The sequence below is a fragment of the Physella acuta genome, unplaced genomic scaffold (assembly GCF_028476545.2).
Source record: "Physella acuta isolate Inbredline_101_S28 unplaced genomic scaffold, ASM2847654v3 ptg000639l, whole genome shotgun sequence".
Classification (NCBI taxonomy): Eukaryota; Metazoa; Mollusca; class Gastropoda; family Physidae; genus Physella; species Physella acuta.
In genome coordinates this window covers 107,129-123,085 of record NW_026732158.1, presented here as the reverse complement: position 1 = coordinate 123,085, position 15,957 = coordinate 107,129, and the positions used below count along the sequence as shown (strand labels likewise).

At 36.3% G+C, this 15,957-nt stretch overlaps 1 protein-coding gene across 1 annotated transcript; it reads right to left on the bottom strand.

The window, feature by feature from the left end:
- Nucleotides 1-549: 549 nt before the first annotated feature.
- Nucleotides 550-15,249, bottom strand: LOC131948332 (uncharacterized). The gene is made up of 9 exons (XM_059309909.1): nt 15,211-15,249; nt 10,133-10,281; nt 9,612-9,665; nt 9,258-9,327; nt 8,515-8,665; nt 6,665-6,781; nt 5,635-5,708; nt 5,269-5,389; nt 550-871 (listed from the first exon to the last, which is right to left on the bottom strand). Exons 1-9 carry the CDS (start codon nt 15,214-15,216, stop codon nt 753-755), a joined length of 861 nt encoding a protein of 286 aa, XP_059165892.1. The 5' UTR covers nt 15,217-15,249; the 3' UTR covers nt 550-752.
- Nucleotides 15,250-15,957: the final 708 nt, after the last annotated feature.

Genomic DNA, 15,957 nt, shown 5'->3' with positions numbered 1-15,957 from the left:
TGTAAAAGATGATATTTTTTTTAAACTTGTGTTTAATGAACATGCCGACAATTATTACTGTAATTTGAAAAATGAAAATGATTTCCCAACACTTTCAATGGTAATTTTTTAGCTCATAAATTTAGACAAATGCGCACGATAATTTTCTAACACTTAAATTCGTACAATTCCAACGACATACAAATGCATTACATACAGAACTGAGCTTTATATATTAGATATATATATATTTATATATATATATATATATATATATATATATATATATATATATATATATATATATATATATATATATATATACATATATATTCTGTTTGTTTACAAAGTGTGTAGAATTTGGCAAATGTGAAAACACTATAATTAACGGATGTTTTAAGATGTTAATTATCGGAGAAAGTTTGTACTATTATGCTTTGATGTAAGGTAACTTTTCGGTTGTTTTTTTTTTTTTTTTTTTTGTTCTTTTTTTTTGGACGTTAATACTTTTCAAATTCGATTTAAATTCAAAACCTTTTATGTAGTGAAAAACATTTCTCATGAATACACCTTTCTTTGTTAAAACAATTAAAATGTGTATCATACTATACTAATTAGCTTAAGTGATATTTAAGTATATAAAATAGACATGTAAGAGCAGAATTTTGTAAAATAATTTTCGTATTAGTACATTACGTTTACACTGAATTCGCTCATAACTCTACACCTGAATTAGCTCCTTTATCTTCTGAATTAAAAGAACTCTGTTGGTTTTATTTATCTGCCAGTAAATATAGACCTAGGTCGGAAGAGGTTCCATTCATCCCCAACAGACCACGTCCTGTCAAAGATACCTGAATGAGGTCACCTGGCTCAAGATGGAACAACCCACCTGCAGAATAGAAGCGTAGCAATGCTTATGTCTGCTTTGATTACAGGAAAAGTTTAAGCATTTTAAAACAGGAGTCGATAATTAGATACATCAAATTTTGCGTAACGATAATAACACTATTAGCGGTGGCGTTGGGAAGAGGTAAGGCTTCGTTATCTATATCAATAAATAAATAAATAAATAAATAAATAAATAAATAAATAAATAAATATATATATATATATATATATATATATATATATATATATATATATATATATATATATATATGTCAATATATGTCAATATATGTCAATATATGTCAATATATGTCAATATATGTCAATATATGTCAATATGTGTCAATATATGTCAATATATATCAATATATGTCAATATATGTCAATATATGTCAAGATATGTCAAGATATGTCAAGATATGTCAAGATATGTCAAGATATGTCAATATATGTCAATATATGTCAATATATGTCAATATAAGTCAATATATGTCAATATAAGTCAATATATGTCAATATATGTCAATATATGTCAATATATGTCAATATATGTCAATATATGTCAATACATGTGAATATATGTGAATATATGTCAATATATGTTAATATATGTCAATATATGTCAATATATGTCAATATATGTCAATATATGTCAATATATGTCTGCTCAGGGTAGCCTGCCTGGCTGGCTGATTTTGTCTTTTACAGAAATCCTAACACCCGAACGGTGCATAATAAGCCTGGTGTTTGTGCGAACTTTCTGGGTAATTTGTTTTCTTCTTCTTCTTCTTTCTCAATTTTTAGTGCTAGAAGGGATCGAGCCAGTGTTTCTTCCAGACTTTTTTCTCCGGGGGGGCACTTGAAATTTTCGGGGGGGGCGGTAGACTTTCTTCGGGGGGGGGGGGGGGCGGACACTGTTAAAAGTATATATTTTCTATATAAATTGTATAAATTTCATTTCGTTCGGGGGTGCGGTAAAAAATTTTCGGGGGGGCTAAGCCCCCCCCCCCCCCGAAGAGATGCCTGGAAGAAACTCTGGATCGAGCTTTATCTGCCTTTATAAAGGGGCGCCAAACTGAAAGTTCCGCGAGGGCTCGTTACGCCTCTGAGTATTTCTCGTGTTTTTTCTGGGTTTTTTCTTCTCTAACCCACCCGCCCACTCCCCCCAAACGAAATATGAAAACTACAATTTATATTGATAACATCAACTTGAAACCGTGTGTCCCCCGGCACCGGCAATGTTAAGCCTTCACCATGTCAACGTGTGTGTTAAAAAAAAAAGATATTCCGCGAAGCCTATCCATTTATGCCCCTTCTCAAAGCGTCAGTCATGTTGATCGCTGATTATTTTCAACAGCGGATATGCTTAGTGTGTTGACGAACACGTGTGACTATTAAAAATAGGCCCTAGTATTCATTCAGCCGCATTGAGACTGAGGGGGGGGGGGAGGGAAGGGAAAAGGAAGGCAATAGGGGGATTTTCATGAAAAACCAATTTCAAGATGTATCCTGTCTAAACTTATAAATTAGGAGGGGTGGGGGGGGGGGGGGTGGGTTGTTTACAAAAAATAAAGGTGGTTCAGTGGTTCCAAAAATGTTTTTGTAATTAAGTCGAAGGTAGAATCTTTTTAGACGGCAAACAACGTTAACGTATTTTTTAAACACGGCTACGGAGTTAACGTTTTTAAGCTGACCACATCTTGCTTGTGACATGTCAAAGAACAGTGTTTCTTTCAGATATTTCTCTCCTCGGATGGGGCAGGGTTGCTATTAATATTTCCTGTGGAAGGGAGCGAAGGAGGGGGGGGGGACCAAGTAAAGTATTCAGTGTAAATTATATATTTACATATAACCGCAATAAATGTACAGTTCTCTCTCTCTCTCTCTCCCCCCCCCCCCCTCCCACTTGAACAGATGCCTAAAAGAAACTCTGTTATAGAACAAAGTCAAACTAGATTCTAAAATCAGACTAATTCTGTGGTGTGTTGGAACATTCACAGATACTTCTAAGTTCTGTAATACACAACCGTGAATGGGGTGGGGGGGGGAGGTAGTTCGAAGTCGTGCAGTACTGGGACTCCCCTTCACACCCACCCTCTCAATTCCCTCCCACTCCTGCTACAGTCTGCTACACGAACAGCAGCGAGGTCAAACGATTTTATAAGAAAATGTTATGTAACTTGTCAGAGCGTGTCGTTTGATCTAGATGTTTTCGGCCTACCTGGGTTTTTTTTCTTTTCTAGAAACGTTTTTTATATTAAGACAATAACAAGAAACAAAGAAAAAGCAAATTCCATTGAGCGAGAATGATTAACCACGAATTTTTTTTTTAAAATGTCGCAAGTTGAGTCTCGCTTAGATTGTTGTCTTTTTCGTGTTCTTCAGTGTACAATTTTAATATAATAACAGTATAAAAAACATGTCATATTCTTTAATTTTGATTAGGTTGCCATGCTTTATTAAAATTGTATCGCCCATGATTAGTATTGGTAATACTAAAAGATATTGGTATGTAGACATTGGTATCTATATTTCAAACGGCATTGCGAATGTTTTAGTCATAATAATAACAAAACAAATGTATTTTACTGGGCGTGGTAGCAATTTTTAGCGTGTAGGCTTCATTCATTCATCATTTTGAATAACTTGTATTACGGGTGAAAAGCTCCATCGTTCACACCGACTCATTCAATGGAATGAATAAATGCAAATACACGAGGGGCCAAAGGGGGATATTATCTGTATATATATATATATATATATATATATATATATATATATATATATATATATATATATATATATATATATATATATATATATATATATAGAGAGAGAGAGAGAGAGAGAGAGAGAGAGAGAGAGAGATAGGCATATATATAGGCATATTTATATACATATATAAATGAAAGTGTGTGGTTTGTTTGTTTGTGGGTTTGTACTTTATGCATTACTACACCTTTCATCCGATTACCATTAAAGTTAAGGAAGTTGTTGAGAATACTCATGAGCAGGTAATTGCGGAGAAAAAAAAGTTTAATTTCTTAGGGGCAGTGCCCCAGCAGGGTGCAGTTTGGCGCTTCAGGATTTCCCGTGAACGCTATGGCGCCTACGTTCGTTTTAAAAAGTGCGATAAACGGAGGATAAGATGGGGTATTATAGTCGCTGGCTAAATTGAATCAGGCGCCCCGGTAGAGTGCGATTGGGCAACCTGTGGTATCTTGTGATCACTACAGGGCCAACGTTTGTTTTACAGTGTACCCTATAATATTGACAAGGTGGCACAAGAGGTTCGATGATCAAATCGAGCCAGGAGCTGTTCGCGACACCTTTGCGGTAGTGTAACCGGGAGCGTCTCGCTAAGTGGCGTAGCCAGGATCGTCTCAAGGTGGGGGGTTCCAATTTTTACCCGGGGACAAACTTTCGATTTGCACCCCCACCCTCATACTTTCAATTTGCACCCCCCCCCCCCCTTCCTCAAACTTTCGATTTGCACCCCCGCTCATACTTTTTATATATATACCGAGGGGTCTATGGGGGGGTTATGACCCCCCCCCCCCCTGCCTACGCCACCTGTCTCGCTACTTCCCTAACGGGCACGCTAGCTAGGTTATAAATTTTCAATGCCCTCACAACAGAATTGAAGGAGGTGGCCCGGAAATGGGGAGGCGTGCGTGGGAGGAAGAAACCAAAAGGTCTAGAAACGTAGGTCGGTTTTTTTTTTTAAGAAAATCCAAACAACAATAAATACCGAGACGTAGTACAGGGAATACATTTCAAAGTTGTAGAAATTTTAGGAAAATAAAACAAGTGACATAAATGATCAGAGGGATACGTATATGTATCTGGATGTATGCGAAATATAATGCAACCTCCAATTAAAAATCTAAATGAACGTTATGCTTATCTATGACTACGTTTACATCAATATTATCTACATCAACATGATCAAAATCATGCACATCGTGCACAGAATTTATATCATCTATATAGATTAAGTCAACATCTACGACAACATACATGTACAGCACACAGTGGAGTAGCCAGGAATTGGTCATGGGTGTGGTTCAAAAATGTTTCCATACGTATATAATCATATATATATATGACTATATATATGACTTTATATATATATATATATATATATATATATATATATATATATATATATATATATATATATATATATATATATATGACTATAAATATAAGGGTCGGGGTCCATGGGAGGGGTTATAATCCCCTTAACCCCCCACCCCCTTGCCTACGCCACTGTACGCACAAGAACACGCATGAACACAGCCACACTCACTTGTACACGTAAACGTACACAAATGTTCATTTAAAGACTGCCTCTTTCACACCAAGTAGCTAAAGACTGCTTAAATACAAACTCACCACTATATGAAGTGCTCTCGACACCAGTGCAGTTTGAACACGACGTATACACACTCCTGAGCAACACCCCGCTCTTCATCGGGTTGTTGTTGTGCTCACGATGCACGTAGTGAAACCAGGTCTGCATTAATTGAACAATAGGGCTGGTAAGTAGGTCAATAAACAGTTCTATAACTCATGCAAGTTTTATTTAGCCGTAGAACTGGTTGGTGACCTACTTACCAGCCCTATTAAAAAGCAATATAAATACTTTTATGTAAAATGCAAGATCGTTTTTAGCACTAAAATGTGTAAAATATCGAGAGAAAAATCAGCGTATATGAGATCTAGGCTCCAGTACTTTAAAAACAATATGATTATTACTACCTGATAGGTAAACTCGGATGTAGATTTTTTGGAACAAGGTTTAAAATTCAAATTAGAATACACGAAGTAGATACCTAGGGAAGGAATTTTTTAGATGCTTAAATTTTTTTGTCAATTCATAAAAGACATGGAATTCTATGATATTCTAAAAATGTCAGGATTATTTTATTTTGACTGCGATAAAAAGTAAATAGTTAATTTGAAATCTTTAGATGCAAGTTTATATGTTATTGTATAAATAAATACGATTCTATTTTAAATTCCCGAGTTCTACTAATAAATCTGAAACAAAACACATGTTGTTTTTTTTTTTTTGGTTAACAAACCTAAAACCACTAATAAGCCATCATTGGTTACTATCGAACCTGACGGCCCATAGGACATGTAAAGTAGAGTTCACCTGTTTCTGTGACCTCAGCATTTGAAGAAATAGTGTGGTCAGCACTATACCCAGCAACATTTTCTTTCCCTTGCGTGACTCAAGTTCTAATCCGAGATGAATGTTCTCAGGAACGATAAAAAATGTGAGCGCAGATTCAAACTCGAGACATTTGGGTTAGCAGTCGAACGCTCTACCATTCGACCATACCGTCTATGGCTATGGTAGACTACAAAAAACAAAAAAGTGGTAATCTACGCTAAGGTGTAAATCATTAACAAATATCACTCATTGCCCTAGGCCCACTGTTTAGTTGCCATTCGCGGGAAGAGGAACACTAGGTAATATCTATATATATATATATATATATGTATATATATATATATATATATATATATATATATATATATATATATATATATATATATATATATATATATATATATATAGTTATATATAGTTATAGATATAGATATACATATATATACATATATATACATATATATATAGATATATAGATATATAGATATATATAGATATATAGATATCTTTATATAATGTATAGGCGTACTGTCTTATTAGAAATTAGAGTGTGATTTTACAAAAATCTCTGTTTGAAAACAAAAAAGTATATAGATGCCAGGGTCCCACCTGAACGTTGGATGATAAGACCGTCTTCTGTGAACTTTACTCCTCTTACATGATTTCTGTTACTATCAGCTTGAGTGAGTTTCAGAACGTTCCGAACATCTTGCTTGAAGATGGGATCTGGATGAAAATAGTATCAAAGTGCCGGATATATCTTAGCGAGTTAAAGTTTTTCTACGCTTTCCCACACCCAGACATTCAACAATAATGTTTACCAGGTTTAAAAAAAAAAACAATAATTCGGATTTAAGCTCTCTGAAAGAAGTTCTGCTCTGATGTAGCAGATATTGAATTCGACTGTGTATAGTACCGTTCAGATTATTCCATCAGATGCCGTAATCAAAGATAAACAGATAAAATCTATTTCATCTTTATGATGTGATGTACCATGAAAACCAAAACGAGGATGTTCTATTTAATATTTATTGCACAGAGTTTAAATTTAAAGCTTATGAAGAGGGCTGTGGGGGGGGGGGGGGGGGGGGGAGGTTTTTATCCAATTCGATATTTTGAACACTTCAGCAAAGTCTATTATCTTGTTGGTAACTATTATTGCGTATTATTATTATTATTATTGCTCTGGTTTTAATACAATTCATGTAAAAAGTCACTTAATTACAATATTTTTTAAAATGTTCCCCTCTTACCTTATCCCTTACCGACCAATTCATTCGGAACCGGAGGCTCGAGATATTGAAGGGGATCTTTCGAAAAAAAAATAGAGAGTAAATATTAAGTAATTAGTATTGGGGCAATCGTTCCATTCAGACAAAGGGCTTTGGGTGAGGGACTTTCTAGCAACTTCTGCAGACCCACTTGCTTCAACATAGATCACTTAATTACACAAATGCTCCGGTTTTGTAAACAACAACAACAAAAAAAAAAACGCCAAGGCTTGCTTTTACAAGCGACACCGATAGATAAAAAAACATCATCGTATTTTCATAAAATAAAATATTTTTAAGACTGTTTTTTGAAAGAAACTTTTGTTTCATAACATGTTTTCAAATACTAATCTCAGTATTTGCAGTGCGTTGTGGTGCACGGAGAGGCCATACCACCCTCACGGGTTTGAAGTGAAACTTGATAGGGTCAAATTGTTTAGGCGCACGGAGTGGTCTAGTGGTAGAGAACTGGACTGCTAAACCGTAAGTCTCGAGTTCGAATCCGGGTTCAAGTCAGAAGACCGTCCATGAGTCTACCCAACTCACCTGACCACACTATCTCTTCCTATGCCGAGGTCACAGAACCAAGGGAACTCTACTGCACTTGCCCTTTAGACCGTCAGGTTTGAAAAAGGAACTTTGCTTTTTTTTTTACACATTCTACTATAGCATTTTTATGCGGTAGGTGTCTACGCTGAATCGAGGACATTCCAGTCCGTTAATTACACCAGTCAACGATCAACTATCCTCGGTCAATTATCCCTATCCCTGTCAATTACTCTTTCGAGTAAATACACTTGTCCCATCCTATTGTTTTAATACATGGTATACATACACCTATCCCTATCTATATCCTACTCCTTATCCAGCTCCCTTTCCCTAACACTATTTCTAAAACTATGTTTCCCTTAACAAATCCCTAAACTTATCCCTATCCCTACCTATACCCATATTTTCTATAACTTATCCCTATCTCTAATTTATCCCTATCTCTAATTTATCCCTATCTCTAATTTATCCCTATCTCTAATTTATCTCTATCTCTAATTCATCCCTATCCCCTATCTATACACGACTCTCCAAGAAAATAAAATAAACACATGCTTGAAGCTAGGTATGAGGGTTATATGATTTTTTTTCCCAATGCAGTTAATTAAGAAATAAACTTAAATAATATAATTAAAATACCATGTTCTTCTTGACAATCAGACAGAATATTCACATGGGCTGAAATTGATGAGGCTTTGGGTTGAAGCCTATTGGTATAATCTTCAGACATGAAAAGGTTAATCTCATGTTGCACTAAATGGACAGTGTGCGTCTTTAGGGTATTTTCATACTTTGCATGCAAAAGAAATAAACAAAGTAGATTTTTTTTAATAAAAAAACTAATAAAATATTTCGCAATCAAATTTGAACTTCATTTTGCTAAGAATAATCGGGTTTCTGTAACATGCAATTAAGTAAGATACAATGACTTTTTGACTTTAGAGAAGCGAAAACTAAGTTTAAATAAGAGCTATATGTGTAGAAGAATCTGTGCTAATAGTGCAAGAAGAGTTGAAATGAACTGGTATACCAAGTAATTTGAGGTTTCTTAGATATGCGTTTGTTGTAGATATGAAAATAAAAATTATAATGAAATGCTTTCTCCACAGTTCAGGCAACGAGCATTTATATTAAGATAACTTTACTACAGGAGTACAGTTATTTGCAATATATTATATATATATATATATAATATATAATATATAATATATATATATATATATATATATATATATATATATATATATATATATATATATATATATATATATATATATATATATATATATATATATATATATATATATATATATGTGTGTGTGTGCGTGTTTGTTTGAGAGTGTGTGCAAATGTGTGTGAGTAATATGCAAATAATCATTTACCTTGATCGATGCGACTAATGTAAGTGAGATCACAGAGGACAGTAATGCAGGTATCGCCAACATAACAATGCTGAAGACATAACACAAAGTAATTAGTCTATTAAAGTGGTTTTTTTTCCTCTTATAGTGAGTATAATGTATTATAATCATGAGGAAAATTATAAGTTCGGGCATTTGTTGCATTCGGGCAAGTGTCCATTCGGGAAATCGGCCTTCGGGCAAGTGTCTTTCGGGAATTTGTCGTAGACCCCTTAAAATCAGACATAGAACCACAGATTGAGTCTGACAGGACAGATTCTTAATTAGATTCTTAAATTGCATAGTAAATTATTAACGTTTTGGAAAATAGTTTACCTTCTAGGACACACATTCTTGAGCACGCATTTGTTAGCACAAAGGGGACCTTTTCTGTTTTAAAACAAAAAAATATAGATTATAGATCAAAAATTCATTTTTTTTAAATTAATCGTAGTAGAACGGTAAAATGTAAAGTACCCTTTCAAACCTGACGGTATTTAAGGCAAGCAAAGTAGAGTTTGCCTGGCATATGAAGATATAGAATGGTCATCACTATGCTTATACATATTTTCTTTCGCTAGAGTGAGTCAAGTATTTCTAGAAAACCGCACTTGATCGCTATCATGCTATATTTGTATGGGTTTATTTTTTTATTTAATTTTTTTTAATTGATATCTAGAAAATTAAATATTGATTAGCTCAATATATTGACTCTTTTTTTTTCAACTAAACGTTTTATTTAACACGTACAATATCTTAAACAAATGCTATTTCTGTGTTTATAGGCTATTATTTGTCACATATTCTATGGTAACCGATGATCTAACTTAGATTTAACAAAATCTATGTCGACATACCTGTCAACCGATGAAACATCATACCGCGATATGACAGGTTGTGTCTTCGGATGACCCTCAAGGCTATATCGGAGGCAGAATATGTTAGAGAAAAATTGCATCAGCCTCCCCAAGAATTTGGGGTCTTGTGATAAGCCGACAACCTCTCCCTGAAGAACAAAAGAACACAGTCACAGAATCCGAAGAAAAAGAAAAACCACAAATAAATAAACCGTGCGCGATCTCCCCTAAACTTTCTCGAATATTCTTTTATAAAAAAAACAGGGGATGGGAACTCGCGATATAGACATTAATTTTAATCCATTTAAATACTTAAACTTTTTAAAATAGAATAAAATCTCGTAGAAAAAAGAATTGCACACCGGTGAACGCCAAATAAAACGTGCATAATAGTGCGGAATATTATTAGTACTTTATAAATTTACATTCGTTTTTTTGAGAAATCGGAAATAGCGTAAATTACTACTTCCACTCAACGGAAATTACTCAAATTTGACAAAAGGTAGAGAATTAGATCTTTTACTTACATGTGAAATTTGATTTATCTATCTGAAATAGTACTCAAGTTATAGGCTTTTTAAAAATTCAAAGTAGAAAAAAGTACCACTTCTTCCGGTTATCGGAAATCGCTCAAAAGTTGATCAGGATCTACGATTTTGATAAAATACTTATATATGAAATTTCATCAACCTAGCTGTAACGGTACTCAAGTTATTGTGTTTACACACAGACACACACACACACACACACACACATACGGACATAGCTCGATAACGAATAAAACGCCAAAATGTTTATATATTTGTATTTAGAATTTTTGCCTGATTAAAATAAGTCCTCTATACTCCGAATGTGACGAAGGACTGAGGAGTAAAACGGTGAAAACTGTCAAAATTTTATGTTATTTTTGTGCACGATTACAATACTTTCTCTATACTTCGTATATACGAGATAGTAAAAAATCCTGGGTAGGCGACGCTGGAGTAGACCCATGACAACAGCGTGCTGGAGGAGGCTGAAAATATAGGGAGGAATTGGGAACAGCTGAAAATATAGGGAGGAATTGGGAACAGCTGGAAAGATAGGGAGGAATGGGGAACAACTGGAAAGATAGGGAGGAATGGGGAACAGCTGGAAAGATAGGGAGGAATGGGGAACAGCTGAAAATATAGGGAGGAATTGGGAACAGCTGAAAATATAGGGAGGAATTGGGAACAGCTGGAAAGATAGGGAGGAATTGGGAACAGCTGAAAATATAGGGAGGAATTGGGAACAGCTGAAAATATAGGGAGGAATTGGGAACAGCTGAAAATATAGGGAGGAATGGGGAACAGCTGGAAATATAGGGAGGAATTGGGAACAGCTGAAAATATAGGGAGGAATGGGGAACAGCTGGAAATATAGGGAGGAATGGGGAACAGCTGAAAATATAGGGAGGAATTGGGAACAGCTGAAAATATAGGGAGGAATTGGGAACAGCTGAAAATATAGGGAGGAATGGGGAACAGCTGGAAATATAGGGAGGAATTGGGAACAGCTGGAAAGATAGGGAGGAATTTGGAACAGCTGGAAATATAGGGAGGAATGGGGAACAGCTGGAAAGATAGGGAGGAATGGGGAACAGCTGAAAATATAGGGAGGAATGGGGAACAGCTGGAAATATAGGGAGGAATGGGGAACAGCTGGAAAGATAGGGAGGAATGGGGAACAGCTGAAAAGATAGGGAGGAATGGGGAACAGCTGAAAAGATAGGGAGGAATGGGGAACAGCTGGAAAGATAGGGAGGAATGGGGAACAGCTGGAAAGATAGGGAGGAATTGGGAACAGCTGAAAATATAGGGAGGAATGGGGAACAGCTGGAAAGATAGGGAGGAATGGGGAACAGCTGGAAAGATAGGGAGGAATGGGGAACAGCTGAAAAGATAGGGAGGAATGGGGAACAGCTGAAAATATAGGGAGGAATGGGGAACAGCTGGAAAGATAGGGAGGAATTGGGAACAGCTGGAAAGATAGGGAGGAATGGGGAACAGCTGGAAAGATAGGGAGGAATTGGAAACAGCTGGAAAGATAGGGAGGAATTGGGAACAGCTGAAAAGATAGGGAGGAATGGGGAACAGCTGGAAAGATAGGGAGGAATTGGGAACAGCTGAAAATATAGGGAGGAATTGGGAACAGCTGAAAATATAGGGAGGAATTGGGAACAGCTGAAAATATAGGGAGGAATGGGGAACAGCTGGAAATATAGGGAGGAATTGGGAACAGCTGAAAATATAGGGAGGAATGGGGAACAGCTGGAAATATAGGGAGGAATGGGGAACAGCTGAAAATATAGGGAGGAATTGGGAACAGCTGAAAATATAGGGAGGAATTGGGAACAGCTGAAAATATAGGGAGGAATGGGGAACAGCTGGAAATATAGGGAGGAATGGGGAACAGCTGGAAAGATAGGGAGGAATTGGGAACAGCTGGAAAGATAGGGAGGAATGGGGAACAGCTGGAAAGATAGGGAGGAATTGGGAACAGCTGGAAAGATAGGGAGGAATTGGAAACAGCTGGAAAGAGTGGTAGGAGACGGTGGGGAGTATGAAGCTTTGACAGAGGACGTGTGTTAACTATGTTCCGCAAGGAACGATAAAAAAAAAGATGATGATATTGAATTACAGCGGGATTATAACTAACTTAGTGGATGTTTTGACGTGATTATAGCACATTTATCTGCAGGTGTGGGCGTCAGTTTATATTCTTTCTTTTTTTTTACACGCATTCAGTTAGCTTGCTTCCTAGTGCTTCGTCCATCCGTCCATCCATCCATCCATCCGTCCTTACATACATACATACATACATATAGGCCTACATACATACATCCGCAGTGGTGGAGTCTGGTGAGGAAATTTTTGACCACTTTCCACCGGACTAATTTGTTTTAAACTTAGCATGTAGGATGGCATTGCAATGTGATATAAAATTTGGCTTATTTGGATGCTTAATTTAATGTTTGATGTGGATGTGTGAATGTTTGTGCGTGCGTGTGTGCATATGTGTGCGTGTGTGTGGGATCCGGACAAAAGGCCGACATGTACAAAAGGCCGACTGCTAAAAGGCCGACATCCAAAAGGCCGACATCCAAAAGGCCGACGAGACAAAAGGCCGACAAGTTTTATAAATAATAAACTACAATTACAGGCATGTTTAATATCTAAAATATGTAATTATATACGACTTTTTAAGTTTCTCATAAATATTCTTAGGTACATAGAATAGGATAAAATAAAACACACGATGTAACCAATTATTTGTTGCCGATATTTTGGTCCATATATAGGGAAATCACAGGGGTAAGTTTACACAAAAAAACAAAAATAACTTACACATTTTGGCACACTTGTATCACAATCACAACAGAATTAATGAATCCAACAAATATAGTATACACTTTTTTCAAGCAATTCGCAATGAACGAAACTAAAATATAATTCAAATTTTGTCTGTATTTAACATGTAGTCCAGTCAAGGCACGCGATTGTTCTACCTCATTCGGTTTCTTTGATTTCTATGCGAAATATGGTGGTAACGCCATCTGTCTGTTTATTTATTGTACACTCCCGTTATCTCCAGTCGCATGGACCCCTTTGTTCACCTTATAAGGATCGCAACTAGCATTGTCTCTTGGCGTTCCACCTTGCGTGTGGGCGATGACGCTGGCGGCTTTCAACTTGGTTCTTTGACGAATATCTCACCTTGATTACATAGAAGGTGCTATGAAAGACAGCAGTGACAGCATTTCGCAATATTTAGCGGTTGATCGTTTGTGTTTAAGACACTCCCGTAATATTCAGTCGCTTGACCAGATGACTCATCTTATAAGGATAGCAACTAGCACCGTCTCTTCTCTTGAACGTTTCACATTTTTTCATGCCTTATTTCGATGGTTGTCAGTAACACATATTTTGCGAAATTAGTATTTTTTATGCTTGTCGGCCTTATGGTTTGTCGGCCTTATGGTTTGTCGGCCTTATGGTCTGTCGGCCTTATGGCTGTCTGCCTTATGGCTGCCGGCCTTATATCCTGTCGGCCTTATGTCCTGTCGGCCTTTTGGCTGTCGGCCTTTTGTCCATGTCGGACTTTTGTCCGTGTCGGCCTTATGTCTTGTCGGCCTTTTGGATGTCGGCCTTTTATCCTACACCCCTTTGAATTTACCTTAGTGGGCTTATTTTCCCCAAGTTATAAAGTAGGCCTAATTTCATAGAAACGACAGCCACACTATTTTATATCCGTGTTCAGATTTTTCTCAATACCGTTATGTTAACACATGCGTGCCCGGGAATTGTAACATAACGTATATCGTTGACACACTATAGCGTGTGAAAGTTAAGGTTACCTGCGGTAACAGCTATTTAGTTGCTCGACGGGTTTCCAGCTAAAGCAATTAATAGAAACATTTTTAAAAAAAAATAAATGTACATGTTGTTTCTATGCGCGTCGCAAATTAATTAAAGACATTTTTAAGCCAAAACAAAACACTTCACATTGAACTGTTACATCGTATACATTTATGCAAGTGAATCATAGAAAGCCTACCGAAACATCACATTTGTTAGAAGTATTTCTCTTCATAATTTTGTTATAGAACTAGATCTAGGTGTAAGTTGTACACAGTGTTTCTTCCAGACTTTTTTCTCCGGGGGGGGGGGGGGGGGGCAGGGCGGTAGACTTTCTTCAGGGGGGGGGCGGACACTAAAAAGTATATATTTTCTATACAAATTATATAAATTTCATTTCGTTCGGGGGTGGGGGCGGTAGAATTTTCGAGGGGGGGGGGGGCGTCCCCCCCCCGAAGAGATGCCTGGAAGAAACTCTGGTTGTACAGCTAATACATATTTTATAAATATAATTTTTTTCTCTAGTCAAACCAAAATAAAACCATATATATTAATATAGACATTTTCCTTTTGGGTATTTGATGCACTTCCAGTGATCTAAGAATTTTATGTTTAGTTCCAAGACAGTAATACAATATTTTTTTTAAATACACAATATCATGTACTTAAAATAAACCACTAAAAATGTAAGAAAAGTACCTCCATCAACAAGACTGACGGATTTAGCTTATGACATAAATCTGGGCTGTCGTTACTTTAAAAAAAAAAAAGCAGTGTGGAGGAGGAGGGGGAAAACGAATGGTTCCCAACATTAACAACATTCAAGTTAGGCCATGCATACCTGCGCAGGCTTGAACAGCTTTTTTCCTGTTCAGTTAATAAATAGTTAGAGTTAAAAAGTCTTATACGTGCACATTGACATTCTCTACAATACACACAAACTCTGTCACATACACACACACACTATCTCTCTCTCTCACACACACTAATACCCGCACACACAAATACCCACACACGAGCATTTATATATATATATATATATATATATATGTATACTGTTTCATCCTTTGGTGTATGTAGGGGGGTGACACCATGAAGTGCCGCACCAGGAGACGCCCGACCTAGCGACGCCACTGGTTTTATGTGCTGGTTATAATTTTGGCACGAAGATAAGATTTTTACTTTTTCGTATACGAAGCAGGGATAGAATTGTGGTAAACAATAACATGCACATTTTAAAATAAACCGGGAGTGATCTCCCCTAAACTTTCTAGAATATTCTAATATAACACTACGTGGGATGGCAACTCGGAATATAGACATAATTTTTGTTTACTTAAACTTTTAAAAACAGAATAAAATCTAGTAGAAAAAGAATTGCGCACCAAGCGAACGCCAAAATAAAATGTGCATAATAGTGCGCAATATTATTAGTACTTTATAAAT